This window comes from Colletotrichum lupini, chromosome 3, assembly GCF_023278565.1.
Source record: "Colletotrichum lupini chromosome 3, complete sequence".
NCBI lineage: Eukaryota > Fungi > Ascomycota > Sordariomycetes > Glomerellales > Glomerellaceae > Colletotrichum > Colletotrichum lupini.
The window spans coordinates 6,234,949-6,253,829 of NC_064676.1; the positions used below are offsets into that span (position 1 = coordinate 6,234,949).

The 18,881-nt window shown below is 50.7% G+C and overlaps 5 protein-coding genes across 5 annotated transcripts; 2 read left to right on the forward strand and 3 right to left on the reverse strand.

Moving 5' to 3' along the window:
* Window positions 1-269: 269 nt before the first annotated feature.
* CLUP02_06634 (uncharacterized protein) lies at window positions 270-1,732 on the reverse strand (the record flags this gene model as incomplete). The annotated part of the gene is made up of 2 exons (XM_049285633.1): window positions 270-357; window positions 525-1,732. The coding sequence occupies 2 exons, from the start codon at window positions 1,730-1,732 to the stop codon at window positions 270-272; spliced, it is 1,296 nt and encodes a 431-aa protein (XP_049142776.1).
* A 1,273-nt stretch (window positions 1,733-3,005) lies between these two features.
* On the reverse strand, window positions 3,006-4,487 carry CLUP02_06635 (uncharacterized protein; the record flags this gene model as incomplete). The annotated part of the gene is made up of 4 exons (XM_049285634.1): window positions 3,006-3,062; window positions 3,151-3,253; window positions 3,312-4,191; window positions 4,265-4,487. The coding sequence occupies 4 exons, from the start codon at window positions 4,485-4,487 to the stop codon at window positions 3,006-3,008; spliced, it is 1,263 nt and encodes a 420-aa protein (XP_049142777.1).
* A 650-nt stretch (window positions 4,488-5,137) lies between these two features.
* Window positions 5,138-10,625, forward strand: CLUP02_06636 (NACHT and WD domain-containing protein; the record flags this gene model as incomplete). Its single annotated transcript, XM_049285635.1, has 6 exons — window positions 5,138-5,173; window positions 5,247-5,290; window positions 5,379-5,937; window positions 6,024-6,074; window positions 6,176-6,463; window positions 6,531-10,625. 6 exons carry the CDS (start codon window positions 5,138-5,140, stop codon window positions 10,623-10,625), a joined length of 5,073 nt encoding a protein of 1,690 aa, XP_049142778.1.
* Window positions 10,626-11,222: 597 nt separating this feature from the next.
* CLUP02_06637 (uncharacterized protein) lies at window positions 11,223-15,734 on the reverse strand (the record flags this gene model as incomplete). Its single annotated transcript, XM_049285636.1, has 11 exons — window positions 11,223-11,632; window positions 11,698-11,905; window positions 11,968-12,429; window positions 12,574-13,013; window positions 13,067-13,353; window positions 13,506-13,573; window positions 13,784-13,926; window positions 14,375-14,523; window positions 14,604-14,742; window positions 14,892-15,207; window positions 15,294-15,734. 11 exons carry the CDS (start codon window positions 15,732-15,734, stop codon window positions 11,223-11,225), a joined length of 3,063 nt encoding a protein of 1,020 aa, XP_049142779.1.
* Window positions 15,735-16,972: 1,238 nt separating this feature from the next.
* Window positions 16,973-18,874, forward strand: CLUP02_06638 (TNA1 is necessary for nicotinic acid import intothe cell; the record flags this gene model as incomplete). Its single annotated transcript, XM_049285637.1, has 4 exons — window positions 16,973-17,166; window positions 17,221-17,290; window positions 17,573-17,789; window positions 17,865-18,874. The coding sequence occupies 4 exons, from the start codon at window positions 16,973-16,975 to the stop codon at window positions 18,872-18,874; spliced, it is 1,491 nt and encodes a 496-aa protein (XP_049142780.1).
* Window positions 18,875-18,881: the final 7 nt, after the last annotated feature.

The following is an 18,881-nucleotide window of genomic DNA, read 5'->3' on the forward strand; positions in this document are numbered from 1 at the left end:
AAGTCTGCGTTTTGCTCCGAGGCTTTCTGGATTAGCTTCTGTTCCTGACCATCCAGCCAATGATCGAACACTCCCAAACTGTCAATCTCAGACGTTATGGCCTCAGTATACTCCGACCATCTAACTAAAGACTATCGTTTGCTCTGATGTGTTCACGCCTTCGTTGTCGCCAGCCGACACCCTTGGTACGACTCACTACCATAGATAGTAAGCCACTAATGCTGATGAATAATATGAATATGGTGAAATACCACCCTCTACCAATCGCTTCAACCAGAGGCTGCAATAGTGCGGAAGATAGGGCACTGAGACCGCACCGAGCAATCTGTGCCGACGCATACGTCGTGCTCGGCCTTTCTGCAAAAGTGTCGACAAGCAAAGTACTTGCAGTATGGCTTAGTAGCGTAGATGCAGCGCAGATGAAGAACTGAAGCACAATTGGCACCGCGGCATGGACATGTAATTTCACAGCCCACCCGTAGCCCACTACGCAGGCGGTCATGAAAAGGAGAAACCATTCACACCCCCGGTATCTGGCCACTTCCAGAGGAAAATGGGAGCTGGCATGCGCAGTTTTGGAGCTGATATCCAGGTTCAACTTCCGCGCGATGGTGGCAAAGTTTCTATCCAGAAGCTTGCCAGCTAGAATTCCACCGAGTGTCATGCCAGCAAGGCCAGGGAGCAGCACTATGCCGATCTGTAGTTCGTTATACTCGTAGACCTCCGAGAAGACAACCGGAATGGCTACCTGGAAAGTGTAATAGACTGAGTAGGAGGAGGCGATCATCCAAAGCACCGCCGCGGCTTCCGGATAGAAAATAATACGAAAGGAGTCCAAGGCCTGTAGAGGTTGCCATTCCAGTACTGGCTTCTGACTCAAATAGTCTTGGCTAGCTTGAGCTTGGGATTGGGGTGTATCCGATCCACGATCCTCTCCGTCTTTGAACGCCTTGGGTAAAGATACCCAAGTCCGCCATACGCCGGACGCTGGGAGGCTCCCATTTCCTACGACATTCCTCGCCGTCTCCGGCAATGTGAATCCTGTCAGCAGCAGGCACACGGCAGCTACCACCAGGAGGGCTACCCACACCCAAAGGACACCTCCAGTTCCCAGCGCGATTCCACCCCCAATCATGGGGCCTACAGCCGAAATGCCGTTGCAGAATGCTAGCATCGGTCCAAGCATACTGCCTCGCTCTGCAACAGGGACTATATCATATGTGAGGCCGTAAGCTAGGGGAGGCATGGTCGAGCCACCCAGACTCTGTAAAGCTCGTAATGCTACCAGTGCATTGTAGCCATTCCGTCCCGTGCTGAAAGTGAATGATAGAATAAGGCCAAGAGTTGCAACTGTATAAAGGGCGATCAGTCCGAGAAGCACCGGTCGACGGCCAACGGCGTCGGCAAGTGAAGCGAAAAAGGCAGGGGACACGGCCTGAACTACAACGTAAACAGTGACTGTCAAGTTGATGGCCTGAATCGACACACCCAGCTCAGCGCTAAGCATAGGTATCAGAGGGAAGTAGATGGTTGCTGTGAGCGTGGACAGGGTCAGAATGAGGCCGAGAAGGTAGGTAAGGTATTTGCGCATCACTTGAGAAAACACGGAGTATTTCTGGTCGCGAGAGGCTTCCTGAGCTACGTGTATGGCCTCATTCTGGCCCAGCTTCTCCCGGTCGGCGATGGCAACTGCTAGAGGCGTAGGTATGGCGGTGAGGGGTCGAGAGTCCATGCCAGGAGATTGTTGATGAGAGGAACTTGAGGAAAGCATTGCGAGTTTCCGTGACAAATCAATTGTACTCTAGTAAACCGTCGAAATTCATCCAGATGCGCGACCTGTTGGGACCGCAAACCGTGTCAATTGAGGGCAAGCAAGTTGCTCTTCCTTACGAGTTTTTGTGCTTGACAGGTTTGACATATCAGGTTGAAAGAGAGACAATAAGTTGAGCGTATGAGGTAACGCTTTACAGAAGCCCCCAAGCAAACCAAGTTGGATCGAAAATGTGACAGGCGAAGGCAGGCTGTGTGCCCAAATCAAGTCGCGCCGACTCCTCTCGGCCCCAATTGGTCGCACGACATGCACGAGTACTAAGAAAGTACTCAGTACTTGATACGCACCTACAAGGAATTTGATGGGTTTCCATGTACTATGCTCTACGGTCTGGTACTTTCATAAACTCATGCGATTGAAGTAGCGTGATTCTTGTGCGCCACCGTACCTCCAATAAAGGAGCAAGATGGTCTTAAGAAATCCAGAAGATTGTACATCAAATGAGCAGACTATTGGGGCATCTACCAAACATTATTATTTTGAGATCAATCTCGAGATCTCAGGGTTGTGGAGGTCAATACCTAGCACGAAGTTCCGGTCGGCTATTTACAACCTAAATCCAACGTCGCCAAGATTGGTACCCCGCTTTGTGGTCACGGTTCCTGTACCCGGGACTGCTGTTTACACCAAGACATGGCGTGAGCTACGTGGACAATATTTGCCTACATGGCGCCCACCTGCGCAAAGACGGAACGTTGTTCCGCCCATGTTGACGCGTCTTGACACCGCCTAATCACATATGGGTCCTGAGACCCCTATTCTCTGGTCGCAGGAAGGTCGTGGGCGTAAAGAGTTTCTCTCTGGTAGTAGACATCCAAAATAGTCACCGGACACCACTACCATGGACCAGGGACGGCACCAGGAGCAAGAAGAGTAACTCACGCGGTCATCAGCGTCCGGGACTATGGATCTTACGGTCTACAAGCCGTCTACAAACCCACAGCCATGCAGAATGTTTTCACTGTACGGTGGGTTGAAAGCTTGGAAAGTAGAGATCGGAAACAAAATCACTCGGGGTTGATGTGCTTGCGTCTTCAAGAGGTTAAGACAAATCCGTAATAACGGGGAAATCAAACTATTCACGATGGAATTAGACATTGAAAGACACGATTCACTGTTGCCATTCCGGAGTGTGTATCTTCGGTGAGTTCGGAACTAATGACTTACACGCCGTCTAGACGCCACTGCTGATATGGATGTTGATACCGGGCTCGTCGTCTCCGAGCTGCTCCTGACACGATCGAAACAAACGGCAGACCGGTTTGCAGTATAGACACCCGACACTGCTCATATCCTCAGTTTATCTCCTCGTGGGACACAATCTTGGCCCCTGTCTTTATTGGGTCGATCGTTTCGTCGTAGGCATCAATGCCGTCGATTGGAGCGTATTTTTCGCAGAGGTAGCACATGCTATTGTAAGCCCTACGGCATATTAGTGGGAGACTTATGATCTGAGAATGATAGATCCACCGAGACTCACGATTTTCTTAGTCTGCTGCCAGGATGGCCGGCAGAGTAGTTTATGCCCCCTTTGAGGCTATACAGCCGGATTCGATCGTCAAACTCCTCAGCGGGCTCCGCCATCCCGAAGGACTCAACGTATTGGTCCATATATGCCTGGGCACCAAACGTTGCTGAAAATTCACAGACCCAGTGGCCTAGCTCCATCTCGTTGTGTGCAAAGTAAGATCCGGCGTCGAACATCATCGGTAGATTCGTCTCGTTGCTAATGCCTGTGTTTCCCTCCCACAGGTCGCCATGAATCAGGCTGGGTTTGATCGGATTACCGTTCCATGTGAGGCCCTCAAGAAGCAGTGGGATAACCTTCCAAGCTACCTGATGTCCGGCAAGCTCATACTCGGGCCATGAGCCGTTCCGTTTGATGTCTAAGCTAAGCGTATGAAGGAACATCTTCCGGTAGAACACGGCCCAGTCTGATTCCCACTCGACGATGTGCGCGCGATCACCATCGCATGTAGTGACGTGGAAGCCAAATTTGTCTGCAAGGCGTTGACTCCCAAGATGAAGTTCGGCCAGGCGCTCGCAGAACATCGAGGGATCTTGTGCCGTTGTGACGTCGAGGTCAACGAACTGAGACATGTAGAAGTAAGTGGGCGTGTCTGCTTTCTTATACTTCCCGTACCCAAAAGGCTGCGGTATGAAGTCTGGCATAAGCTCGTAGATAATCTTAGATGACTCGAATTCGCCCAAAAGCATGACTCTGCCGGTTTCTCCGTATGCTATCTTGACGAAAAAGACCGAGCCGACGTTTGAAGAGCGAGCAATTAGCTTGCCAGTAATGGTCCAAGCACTGTACCCAAAATACACCACTGAGACGAACTCGAACCCGTCTGGCAGAGCTGCAGGAAGTTAGACCTCAGAAACAGAGTGCAAGGCTCAGGGTGAGGGTCATTGATCATTTAGCAGACGTACCGTCAGAAATTGCCTCATCCATCGGAAAAACACCATTCTGACGAACCCTCATCTCCTGGATCAACAGATGAGATATCAGGTCATTGTTTGACTTGTCAACCAGGCCGGCAGAAACGATGTTGTTGTTGTTGGCGAAATTGATGTCATTGTGGTTATTATGTTTAATGACGCTGTTCTTGCTGTCTGTGTGAGGTCCGCCAGGAAGCGCCGCAGATGTCTCCATGCTGCCTCGTGTTAACTCTCGGAGTTGGAACAAAGGCAGACAATATGCACATCGAAAACTCAGTTCACAACCAGTCAACTGAGAAAATGCTACGACAACCGACTGATTTAAACCAACAACGAAATGGTCAAGGTGTGGACTCATTTATTGCAAGAAGCCTCCGTCACAGAAGTGACTCTGGGATCTGTTTCTGTTGAGCTTCCAGTCACAAAGTATCTTACGTGCCATGTGCCCAGCCTCCCCCCCTTCCAGATCATCCTCATGCAAGCATCAATATTGAAGCAGGCTGCCGGGATAGTGTTCCGATAATTATATTGATTGGCAGCAGTTATCTCTAAATGTGGATTGTGGCGGCCAAACACGCTCAGAATAGAAGGTCACACAATCACACCAACGCCGGGCACATAACCAACGCTCGAGCTCCGCGCTAAATTGTCTGGGCATTCAAGCGGAGTGTGTGGTTTCGTCGACACAGCACCCTGCCATTTCCCGGTCGGGACACAAAATCCGCGTCTTGCATAATAGGCAAGGCTCTAGGTAATATAGGTAATAGGTACATGTAAAGTACTGTAAGCAAGTTTGTCTTCCGAGGCCGCCGATGAAAACACGGCGTGGAGCCTGATTTCTCCCATGAAGCCAGAAGATAACACATGGAGCGACCCTTGCGAGGCGGCTTAGGACGTAACGTGAGTTCGAACGGAACCGTTCCTCTTCTTCTTACCATTCTACTTTTGTGTTTTCTAGATTGCATAACCTTAGCAACAGCGCACCATAGCATTTGACGAGGGATCCAAGACAACATGGTGTGTATATCTCGTTTTTGCTGTTGATATTTCGATATTTGCGGGACACTGTTACTCGAACGTGTTCTTGTACGTTCCAATTGACAAGGCACTCGTTGGAGTCACCAGACCGTTTGCTGACCTTCTTTGTCTCGCAGCTCAAAAAGTTGGGGTTTCGCAAGCAGCGAGACCGCAATCGGCGTGACGTTCCAACACCTGATTCTCACGGCACTTTTGCGCCCTTGGAAAATGTTGAGTCTCAGGCTTCCACGACTCCATCACGAGGCAGCTCGTTCTCCGTGCCAGCATCACTCACGACAAGTCCGACGCCGCGCGTAGACCAGGATCCAGTGGGGCTCAAGGTCATCCACCGGCCTGTTGGAAGGCCAATAGCTGACATCATATTTGTCCATGGGCTCGGAGGAGGAAGTCGAAAAAGCTGGTCGAAGGATCACAACCCCGATAACTGCTGGCCGAAGAACTTCCTCCCCTCCGAGCCAGTGATTCGCGATGCTCGGCTGCTTACCTTTGGATACAATGCGAACTTTGGGGTTGGGGAGGGCAAGACTATGATGTCAATATTGGACTTTGCCAAAGACTTGCTGTATGATATGAAATATGCGAAAGATGAAGTAGGAGAGAACTTGGAGGATCTTGGGATTGGAGAGGTTAGTGATGCGTTTTGCAATATCCATCATACCGGGCCCTTATTGGTTGATATCTTTCATCCTTCGGTACTGATTATGCCGAGTAGTGCCCTATCATTTTCGTGGTGCATTCAATGGGCGGGCTGGTTGTCAAAGAGGTATGGAAGCGTCCTCACGTCTTCCCACATTGGATTTTCTTCATGTCTCCCATCCATGCACGAGATGAACTAACACGCTCCGTTTTATCAATCTACCTTAGGCATACCTTCAGGGCCAGAACGACCCGATTTTCGAGCACATCATCGAACGGATATCATCTATCGTCTTCATGTCTACACCGCATCGAGGGACCAACCTAGCTAGTCTCTTACATAAGGTCCTTCAAGTGTCTTTCGGCGCTAGCTCGAGACAGTTCATTACGGAACTGGTGGCGGGCTCTTCGACCTTGGAAAAGGTGAACGAGAACTTCCGACATGCGGCCCGAAAGTTGCAGATCGTATCTTTCTACGAGACTCGCCCAACGCCGGTGTCCAAATTGAGTCAAATGGTACGTTGCACACGTCAGGTCACATACGGATTATCAAGAGCCTTTCACATTGACTCAGTCGGCTTAGATGATTTTGGATAAGGATTCTTCTGTCCTAGGATATCCGGGTGAGATATCAAAGCCTCTAGACGCAAACCATAGCGAGCTATGCAAGTACGAGAGTCTGACTGATCCACGCTACATTACCGTTCGCAATGCCCTCATCACCCTCATAGAGGACTCAAAAAAGAGTGGCGTTTCTCGCCTGGAGCAGAACAGATTTCCGTGGATCACTGAACCCCAAATCGGGAGTGCATCGACACCAATGCTGGAACTGGAACCTCCAGCCCCGCCATCTTTCGATAACCGCTTTGAAGAATTGCTTTCTGTCACAACGCGACCGCAAGACGACTTAAACTTTTTCGGAGATCGCCTGGTATTTGGAACATGCTCGTGGATTCTGGACACCAACCCATTTCAAGATTGGGCCCATGATAACAGCCGCAAACTTTGCGTTCTGTGGATCAACGGCAATGCAGGAAGTGGGAAATCGGTACTTTCGTCTTTTATGATCAACCACCTCACTCAGTCCGGCTTCGTTTGCTACTATTTCTTTATCCGATTCACAGACCAGAAAAAGCGTACTATCAGCGCAATACTGCGGTCATTGGCTTATCAGTTAGCAACCTCAAACCCATCTTACGCGGCGAAGCTTCGAGTGCTTGAGACGGCTGGAGTGGACTTCAAGTCTGCCGATTATCGCACTCTGTGGCTATGGTTGTTCAAGCAAAGCCTTCTCAGCTTGCGTCTGGACCATCCCATTTACTTCGTGCTGGATGGCTTGGATGAAGCTGACAGTCCCGGCTCCGTCATCCGACTTTTGTCCGAGCTATCGCTCGCTGCCGTCCCCCTTCGGGTCTTGGTTATCAGTCGCAAGACACCCGATATCGCAACGGCCTTCTCGAAAATGTCCCGCCAGGTTAGATCCGACGCAATAAGTCTTGAAGGCTCAATCCAAGACTTCCGTGTCTACATCGAACAGGAGATGGACGTGGCCGGCGACGATATGTATCGCGAAGAGGTGACGGCCCAGCTTCTGGAACGAGCGGGTGGTAATTTCCTCTGGGTTCATTTGGCAGTGCAGAAGATCAACGACTGCCACACAAAGCTGGATGTCCAAAACGCATTGGAAGACCTATCTTCAGGAATGGAAGCACTGTATGATCGGATGGCTCAGTCTGTTAAGTCAAAGCCGAGTGTTGAGGGGCAACGACTGGGAGAAGCTATCCTGAACTGGGCAACTTGCACACAAAGGCCGCTCACATTGGACGAGCTTTGTGCAGCCTTGCGAAAAGACGGATTGATCGAGAAGTCTAGAACCATCGTAGATCTCTGTGGTGGTTTCGTGACCATAGACCGGGAAGATTGCGTTGCAATGATTCATGAAACAGCTCGGCAATACCTGACACGGAAGAAGGCCCTCTCCCCAGTGGCAGTTGATACTTGCTCTGCTGATAGTACTATCTTTGGCAGATGCATGGCCCAACTTAGTGATCCGACGATACGAAGTCAGTTCAACCGGAAACGACCACCCGCATTCTTGGATTACGCCATCAGGTTCTGGTTCATTCATCTATCACGAGCATCTGTTCACGGCTCCACCGAGGTCCTTGCCACTACCATGAAGTTTTTGAACAGCCCGTCGATATTGACATGGATTTACTTGGCCGTCAGGATCAACGAGATGAGGCTTTTAGTCACGGCATCGCGTTACTTAACCGATATGGTGGTTGGCCTACGAAGATCGACTGCAGTTGATGAATCACTTATCCATCGCCAGACTGTCCGTCTTGTTGAGGGTTGGGCCACCGACCTGGTGAAGATCGTTGGAAAATTTGGCAGCAACCTCCGGCAATCGCCCGATGCTATTGACAAGCTCATCCCACCATTCTGTCCCCAAGATTCGGCTATATACGAACAGTTTGGAAGCAAAGAGGGTCACTCACTTCAGATCTCCGGGTCCTTGAGCTCCGCATGGGATGACTGTCTCACACGTCTGTCTTTTGAGCAAGGTGCATCAGCATCCGCAGTGCTTGCTGCGGGTAGTTTCATTGTTGTTCTAGCGACCATTCATACGTCAAGTCATGTACTGATCTACGATGCTGTCACATTTGAAGAGCAACGAAGATTCTCTCATCCGGAACGAGTGCTCTCCATGCAAGCCAACTCCTTGGGGGATTTGCTCGTTACCTACGGGTATCTGACTACCAGAGTGTGGAACCTTATGACAGGAAACTGCCTCCAGGTTGCAAAAAACCCGATGGACCGCCCTCGACCCCACTCTCTTCGCTTCATCGAGGACGACCAGACTGTATTAGTTGCGAATGAAGACCGGTGCATTCGGAGACTCTCTGTTCACAGCCCCACAGATCCCCGATGGACCATACATTCCGAAATCACAGAACAAAGATTTGAGGGAACTATCCACAGTTTTCCCAACTGTTCGGCGCTCAGTCCAGATGGGACCATGGTCGTCTTTGGTTATCGCGCACATCCTGTTGCTGCATGGGAACTCGATCCACCAAAAATGCTACGTCAATGTCACATCCCCGCGGATGAAGCAAACATATCAAGCAAGAGAAAGACTGTGGGAGAGGTGTATCATCTAAGATGGCATCCTTATAGTGGTGAAGTTCTCGGCTTGACTCAAATCGGTCTGATGTTCAAGTGGGATCCCTTCGAAGAGGAGACGAGGCTGATGGTAGGCACCGGTGCCAACAAGATGGTTGTGTCTCGGGATGGATCCCTCATAGCAACTGGCGACCCCCGAGGCACAATCAAGATTTTCGCCACAGCCGATTTCTCGCTGCTATATCAGCTATCTTCGCAAGACTTCGTTAATGATCTGGCTTTCAGTTCAGATTCCCGGCGGCTTTACGATATGCGCGGGCCTTATGGCAACGTGTGGGAACCAAACACATTGATTCGTCTTTCAGACAGCTCTGAAGTCCCAGATCACAACAGTGATGCGACTGGTGAGACGGAAAGTCTTGCCAAGATGTCACTCCTCCCGGAGCACCAGTCAGCCCGAGTCAATAGCCTGAACATTCTCTCATCGCAACCGCAAGGCGCTCTCTATTGTTTCGGAACAGACAACGGCCTGGTAGACCTCTGTGAAAACGGCAACGGCACAATTCTCCGGATGGAAAGGTTGAGTAGCCGAATGTCTGTCACCCACATGGCATGGAGTGATGATGGTCGTCGGATCGCACTGGCTAATCGAGCTCGAAGGCTTTGGATCAAAACTGTTTCCCAAGGCGTCGATGATCGCCAAGCTTGGAAGGCTGATTCGGAGCTCAACGTCATCCTTGCACCTCAGAAAGGCAGGGCCACAGGTTTGTTGTTTCAAACAGCAGGCCAGAAGTTATGCGCGCGCACGCCCTCCATGCTCCTTTCCGTCGATCTCGAGACCCAGCATTGGACCGAGGCTGAACTTCCGAAAAACATGGAGCAGTGCAAATGGATCAATCACCCAACCAAACCAGAGTACCTGCTTGCCTTCGGACCCAGTAAGGTTCAAGTCTTCCAGTGGTCTACCATGCGTCAAGTTGGGGAACAGCGTTATTCGCAACCACATCTTGTTGGGCCATGCATCTCCCCAGTCTCTCCCACAGAAGGCCAGGGTGATGAAGATGAACATTACACAGTGGGAAGGCTCCTCGCGCAGGCCGGATCATCACGCATTCTTCTTCAGTTGTTAAGCACCACTGTGTCGAACCGACTTAGGCACAGGTACTTCCTTTTCGATGTAAACGAACTGCGGATAAAATACCGAGATGAAAACGGCAAAAGCGGGGAAGAACCAGTATTTTGTGACTCCTCTTCCTTCGCATGCGTCGCTCTTCCTACACGCATCGCATCTCGGATTAGGGAACCGTTGTCGCTGATGCCGCGTCATAAACTCATATTCCTCGACGTTGAGAGATGGGTCTGCACGTGGCGGCTTCCGCATTTCTCACCTACGTCAACCCCGTTGGAGGCTGCAGATATCCAGAGATACTACTTTTTGCCAGGAGATTGGGCGACGGCCGACGAGGCGCACCGTTGTGTGGTGATGGCGGATGGGACACTGCTCTGTCCAAGAAACGGAGGAGTAGCCGCTGTTCAGTGTACAGACCTGTAGGACCCCCCCCCCAAGCGAAGTCGCCTCTCATAGGCTAAATTCCCCTGTCAACACGGCATATTTACCTTGAGTGGAATGCAATCAATGAGGTCCACCTTTCATGCGAGATGGATTTTGCTGCAAAGAGCTCGTTGCGACAGTTACATCATGGATTCGTTGCTCTGCGAACAAGCTACATTCGTTTCATACCTAATATTTAGTTCAAGGCCAGCCAGGTTGTGCTCAAACACCATGTTCAGAGAAATTGTTCTCAAGTTTCTTTTGTTATCCTGCCGCTGGTCATGCTTTTCATTCTATGTCTTGTCTCTTCCATCATATTCCCTAACTGCCGATCCTTGTCTCTCTCGCTCAACCTGAATGCAGGTCAATAGAGGGTGAGACGCGGATACAACATAAAAACAATAGTTGCACACAGACAGAACTGTTCTAGAACTTTAATCCATAAAATTCGTTGCAAGCCGCGCACTCCTCTTCCTTTAGGATTCATGAAATCTCATGCCCCTACGCCGTGACTCTCCCTCCTGCGGCGTTTGCAAAATAGATCTCGCATTCCCATGTCATCAAAGTGAGCTCGTGATTCAACTTTGACTGATCTAGTCAAATGCCTTGCGTATATGTGCTCAAGATACTTTCCCAGTCCTTATCACTCCAGATCTGTTGGTCAGCATTTCCATCAGAGAACATGAAATCCGAGAAACTCAGATCAGTCTCCATTTCCACATTACCGTCAGTCTCCTCAACACTAGATTGCCGCGGTGTTGTCTTTTCCTCTCGTGAGATTCTCTTCACCATTGCCTCAACATCTGAGAGCAAGACATCGTGATCTTTGGCCGCGGGGTTGCCGACGCGAGCCATTTCTCTGAGTAGTGCTCGTGTCCGCGTGTAGAGTGCTACATCGTCTTCGCTGTTGGGGTTAAAATCTTGACCTTCCTCGATGGAGACTCGGGCGAGTGCGAGGATTGCAAGACCGGAGAATAAGTGTAGAGATTCCCAGTATCCGAATTTCGCTGGGCAGACAATCGTTAGCTCCTTCCTTCTAATTCAGGGGCATCACAATGATGCAAATGCTTACCAATCTTATCGTAATTCCAGAGCCCGAGGAGGATCTTGCAATTGTTCCGTGCGGCTTGAAGACACTGTATCTTGACGGCTCTCATCGGGTCATCGGTATCTATTGGTGTGTCGGTCCCGGTGAAACTCGGTGGGTTGTTTGATCGTCGCTTTTGAACGATTGAAGAAAGCTTTTGAAGGTAAAGTGGCCTCAACAGTAAGATGAAGCACTGGATTATTGTTAGAAAAGAAGTCGGCGATTGATCCGGGAAGGAATGGAACGCGAGCTCACCTGGTGATATCGCATGTAGGTGGATGCAAGGATTCTACCGTGAGGTGCTTCCATCAATCTCGTAGGCAGGCTCTCCTCGAAGGTGAAAGCTACTTGCTGCGGCAGACTTGATCTCCACTCCTGCAAAGTGTCGAGACATGGCTTAATAATCTCTAGTCGACGTTCGTCATCAACATCAACGTGTTGAGCCGCCGTTCTTACAACATTCCGCTTGATCTCGCAGAGCTGAGTTTGCATTGTCAGAAGCCCCGGATCAGAAAACTCCTCGAGGTCTTCAGCGTCTAGTCCGGCCGATGACGGGAGTTGCATGCCTTCTGGCACACAAGCCACGGCGGCAGCGACGCCAAGCTCCGTTGATATCATTCTGTCCATGCAGTAGGATGTCCACCAGAGCCTCTTCCTGTGCTCGTTCATAACGCGCACTTTGCGTTGCTGGTCTAGGGCCTTGGGCAGAGGATGTGGCTTGTGAAGATGCAAGAGTTTGGCCAGCGCAACACTTTGGCTGGCGTACGAGTAAGCCGTTTTACGTCGGTTGAGTGAGTAGCAGTAAAACGCCAAGACATGTTGTCAGTGGTTTGGCATTGGTTGATAGGCATAAGTACTCACAATCAAGCAAAGTGCCTCTACATCTTCTGGCACAGGCTCTTCCGCAGACATCTTGAGAAGCATCAACCCTTGTTCGAAGAATTCGGACCCCGGAGGTGGCGGCAGTGTTTGCGACGTTGACTGAGAATCTGGAGGCAAAGTAAATGGAACAGCAGCTCCTCTTTGCGGTGGACTGGTCGGATGCTTCCCTGCAATTTCCATGTGGACAGCTGAGGACATTCGAGATCGATTCCAGCTCTCAGCGAGGGCCAAGACAACTGAAACCCTGCACAACCAGTTGCGATCGTGAGATTGCGACTGCGGGTCCGAGTAGGTCAAAAGGATCCTTTCCCGGAACCTCTTACGGAGGAACCAGTGATATTCACTGAAGCCTTCATCAAAGGCCTGGAGTAGGTGGAATGCATATGGTCGGGGCGGAAGTCGGAACGAGACTTCAGATTCTGTGCATCGCATAAGCAAACGTCTTGTTGGTTGTTGTGAGCAATCGACTTACGTAGAAAATCGAACTTCAGCCGAGAATATGTGTAGCTCTCGGCATTTGTGCCGGTAGACTCCCTAGTCTGTTTGCTGGTAGGATCACCGGATGCTGCTGTCCACGAAAGTTGTCGGAGCCTCTTCACGAAGAACTCTGCACTACAATCTTCCAGTTCCTCTTCCTTGATAATCTGACTAGATTTGGGCGAGAGCGGTGTCGCAAAGTCGTTTGGATCCGTACGGACCGACTCTGGCGATGAGATCGGATCTCCCGATCTTTGCGCCACTGCTGGCTGTCTCTCGAGTCTCCGCAAATAACTTTGAGGGACCGTGATGTATTTCTCTCTTACGGGGTAAACGCAGGGCCTCCCTCGGGTTTGACATCGCTCGCATGGTGCTCCTTATGGGCATCTCAATTAGCACAAGAAAGAAGTTCGCAACTGATTACAGCAACGTACCGCCATTGCACTTGAGCTTTTGCGTATGACAGGCCTTGCAGGCTACTGCGCTTCGACCTCTTGGCGTTCTAGTCATCATCACAACTAAGTTCACGATGTCTCAATTGGTCTAAAAATCACAACGGCAAAGGGACATTTGTGCTCCATAAGAGACTGGATTCAACTCGAAAAGACTGGTTGGATCGACATGCTCCTTTGCCTGATGTCGTTTGCCGGCGGTATCGGAGGTGGGAAGGTCCAAGACGATGGGCAATACGGGGTAAAGAGGAGGGACCCACGTCGACCACGCGGACTGATATCGACGTGCGGAGGTTTTTACTGATAACGAAAATCCTCCAACCCGTTTTAAGTAGTTGGAAGTACTGCGGTATGTTTGCTGGGTCGTACAGAATGATAGCGGCGGGGCGGCATGCATCGGCCCCTGCTAGCTGTCATGTGTAATGGCGCAGAACTGGGATGTGTCAACTGGCGAATTGCTATCGGTGTTGGCTGCCAGGACCAGGCTCTACTGGATGTTGGTAAGTATTCAAAGCTGGACTACGAATCCTGCGTTGCAAATGGGAATAAGGGGGACTGCATCACGTTCAGACCCTTTATTTCCGAGAAGACACAAGCAAGTGTCAAGGAGCTCTGCGTGAATAATCCATCCCCAATCTATCAAGTATGCATGTCTCATTAAAAATTGGCATTAAACCAGATATTAGTCTAGAGGCGACTCCATGTCCAGGGGAGTTTGCCATCACCAGCCGCATTCCGGCCTTTCCAGCCTGATAAGTCTGAGATATCGCGGAGCGGCCATGGGTGAGGATCTTGAAAATCATCAGGAACCTTTCCAAATTTCCAAGCCCACAGATCCTGCCATTCCTTACCCAATTTCCCCTCGAGCATGTCGGCGACGTACTTGCCAATGATTGGGAGGAACTTGAATCCGTGATTTGATCCAATCGTCGCGACGAACAAGTTCTGAATTTCGGGGTAAGGGCAGATTCTGAAGTTGAGATCACCGGCTAGACCGTCCCTGAATTTCGAGTTAGCATGGAGGATTCGGAAGAAATGGAAAAGCCGACAAGATCTCAAGGATGATGTCTCAATACATACCAGCACATTTTGGAAGAGATGAACGGCCGGTCAGCCAGCTCTGGGATCATCTCTCTAACAAACGTACGCATTTCATCTTCGACTTCCTTAGGGCATCCGTCGTCTGGATAATCGCCTAACGAGTGGAGGATAGAAGCCCCTGGAACATATCTGTTGCGATAATTTGTGAGACATCTGCAACTGCATAGCTTGATCAAGCCATTCTCATCTGGTGGAAAGATGATGCCTAGATACCTCGGTTAGTTTGAATGCGCCATGTCACTCTTCCAAGATAAACTGCCTACGTACCCTGCTCGAAGTCATCGATGATTGGCATATCCTTGTACCTTTCGATCTCGTGCGGCTCCAGCTTCATCACACAGATGACTGATGTTTGTGCCACCACTTCTCTCTTCGCATCAACTAGGGTCGCAGTATTGGCACCAGTGGACAACACAACTATGTCCGCCACGTGCAGTGTCCCGTCTGCGGCCAAGACACCCTCGCACTTCCCGTTGCCGTCTAACACGAGCTTCTTAGCATGACCGGATTCTCCACATATGTATTTGACCCCCTGTAACTTGGCGGCGTTTGCCATTCTTAACAGAGCTTGTCCGGACGGCACCTATTTTCCCGATCGTAGTCAGTTTGTCGTCACTTTACTACGTTGTCGTCCTGTAAGTGATATCGTTTGGCAAAATGGAAACTTACCCAGCCAGCCGCAGGACTCCACAGGTTGGTCCAGTCCGGGAACTCCCCCGTCAGAGCGGGCCACCTCGTTTTCATCTCCCCGGCCGTCATGAACCGCACCCCCTCGCGACCCGCCTTCTTGGCTGTCTCCATGGCGCTATTGAGCCATCCCCGCGTCAGGCCGTGGCCCGCCATGACCCAGCCGCTCTCGCGATACATCCCTGCGAAGATGGATTTGGGGTCCTTCCACTCCTGCATGCTCTCCATGCCTAGCTTCGCGTATAACGGGTTAGGGTAGTCGGCCCGTACGACCTTGTTCAGGTCGGTGGCCGCAGAGTCTTTGGAGGGTGCGTCGAAGCGATCAAGCACCGTGACGCTTTCATATCCTCTTTGTGAGAGGTGGTAGGCTGTGGAGGTACCAAAGACACCTCCGCCTACGATGAGGATGGATGGCTTGGCCATATTGAAGATGAGGGTATTCTGAGAGTTTCCGGAACGGACGACGTCGGGTATGCGATAATTTGGTCTTTAGTGTTTCGTCTACCCTCGAACTGCTACCTTTTCTACCTTGAAACCACCTTTCGGACTCTTATAACCAAGGAGGAGAGTCAAGTTCGGCCGGTGATGCAAAGACCACCGACCAAGATGCCGAAGACGTTTCCTACGGCCGCACGCATGCGGCGCAGCCTTGGGCAGAACATCCGTGCTTCCCCGGGAACCATATCGGTGGGACGGGGCCAACTAAACATTCCCAATCAAATCGCCACAGTGACCGCGTAGCAACCTAGATCCCTTGCCAACTGATGCCTGCCAATTCGTGCCAAGTGCGCCACCCCTCGATTCTACTGCAGATTCAACGGACGACAATGCCGTGAGCCATCGGTCTCGAGATCCGCCTCCGCGACGAAATGACGAGAATGTTGGTTTGTGCGTGTACGCCTATCAGTCGGGTTCGTGGGGCCGAGTCCATCGCCGAGCCAAGCAGGGAATCAATGGTTAACAAGGCTGGGGAGGGCTCAGGAGACACAAAGGGGAAGATAAAGAGGGGACGATTGGCACCGCGTCACACTTGGAGTCTTGTGCGACAACCACATCACAATACGCCTTCGGCTTCTCAGCTATAGCGGCCGAATGATAAAGTGATAGTTTTCTTGTCCCAATTGCTTCTTCGTCTCTCTCCCGCAATCTGCGACTCTTAAACTTCCGTCCATAGTCCTTAGCTTCAAAACTACGGCATCCTTGCATTAACAGCCGTTACAAGGTCGATGCTGTTCAGACGACTGACAGCTTGACATTGAGCGGAGACGGTCGCATTTAGCCTGTTTTTCTGAAGGCACCCTCGTCCTTGTCAAAACGGGCACTTATCTTGACAAGAAGATACCGATAACCCGTTATCACGATTAGAGGGGTGACCCGGACTAAACCTGCCAGAGATCCGATCATTCGACTACCTTAGTCAATAGGTCAATTGTGTACCAATACAGACCTCCTTCTTCAGAAACCGACGGCTTCCTGAGACCGAGGAGCGCAGGTATATATCCGTTCCACTTGTGTCTGTTCTCTATGACGGGAGTTTGAAGAAACGCTACTCCTGTACCCATTTATTCTCATCATACCCCTGGAGTTTCCACTGAGGGGCATCGACAAAGATGTAGACCGAAACCAAGGAAGTGAAACCTTCTGACTTGCAGAAAGCAGCGATGGACTTGACATCGGACAGCAAGTCCAGTTCCGAGGGGCAGACGACGATATGGCCTGAAAGAGAGTTGCCGGAGCTTCTCAGAGACTTGTCACAAGAAGAATTGAAGAGTCTTGAGAAGAAGTTGATCAGGAAGGTTGACTTGCGGATGCTGCCTACAATGATTCTGATCTATATCATGAATTACCTCGACAGGTCAGCAAGCTGCGTGCGCCGGATAACTTGACTTTTAGACTAATAATGTCATAGAAATGCCATCGGCTCGGCAAGGCTGGGCGGTTTGGAAAAAGACTTGGGTCTGACTGGCAACGAATTTCAGGTAAGCTGAAGCTCAAACAACTGATGACCTTCAAGCCCAGAGGCTTGTAGCTAATTCGGCAATTACCCTAGACTTGTGTTTCGATTCTTTTTGTGGGGTACATCCTGATGCAGGTACCTTCAAACATGTTCCTGAACAAGATAGGACGTCCTGCGATCTATTTGACGGGATGCATGTGCGTTTGGGTAAGTCTGATTCGAAGTTTCTTCTTTCTTCGTCGCGTTCGGGATCGACCGGTTAGATCTCACTGCCGCGTTGGTTGGCGAACCCATGGCCGCATAGCGTGCGTGTAACGTGACGCATCACTTACAGCACCGGTTGCTGGAATTTCTTCATTCGGATCTCGGTTTGTGTAACCATCCTTCAACAGAGCATCATGCTGATGATCATGCAAACTACCAGGGCGTGTTATGTGCCTGCAGCGGCGCAACACATAGCTTTGGCGGACTGGTGGCAACTCGATTCTTTCTTGGGTTTGTTGAAGCAGCCTTTTATCCAGGTGAGTAAAGATTGGTACCTTGTCCGTATAAAAATACTGCAGAGAAAGAAAATCCTAACGAACGTGTGATATTAGGCTGCCTCGCAACTCTCAGCTCATGGTACATTCGTAAAGAACTTGGCGTCCGTACCGGACTATTCTACAGCGGCTCCATGCTTTCGGGGGCTTTCTCGGGTCTAATCGCAGCCGGCATCACGAACGGCATGGACGGCGCCCGCGGCCTGCTAGCCTGGCGTTGGCTCTTCATCATCGAGGGATCGCTTACCGTCGCTATTGCCCTCGGCGCGTTCTTCGTGCTGCCAGACTTCCCAGCCAATACCAAGTGGCTGACAGACCAAGAACGACAGCTGGCCATGTGGCGCATGGAAGTCGACGCCGCGGGCGAGGAGGATTGGACGAGCTCATCATCGCAGCCCATCTTTGACGGCTTCAAGATGATCATGGTTGATCCAATCAACTGGATTCTTGTCGTACTTGTCTACGGCGCCGCGTCCTCGATTTCGATTAATAGCTTCTTCCCCACCGTCGTTGCGAGTCTCGGAAAGGATCGCATCACAACGCTGCTTCTTACTTCGCCGCCTTACCTCCTGGCATGCATCGTTTGCGCGGCAGTATCTTGGAACGCCGACCGTATGAACGAGAGGTACTGGCACACCGTCGCCCCGCTGGCTTGCTCGCTCGTCGGATTCATCATCTCCAGCGCCGCGACAGGCATTGGGCCCCGATACTTTGGCGCCATGATCATGCTTCCTGGGATCTATACTGGCTTTAATATGTCCATGGTCTGGACTGCTAACACGATCTATCGACCTACGGCGAAGCGCGCCGCTGCGGTGGCGTTTAACAACGCGTTTTCTACGCTCTCAGGCATCTACGGATCTTACTTGTACCCCAACAACGCGACACCAAGGTTCGTCTTAGCTTTCAGTGTGAATGCTGCGATGGCATTGATGGCGATTGTTGCTGCCACTGTGTTGCACTTTGTTCTGAAGAGAGAGAACAAGAAGTTGGAGATGAGGGAGCAAGAAGCTGAGGCTGCTGGGCAGGCGCAACTCATTGGAAAGGGTTTCAGATATCTTATTTGAAGGTAGA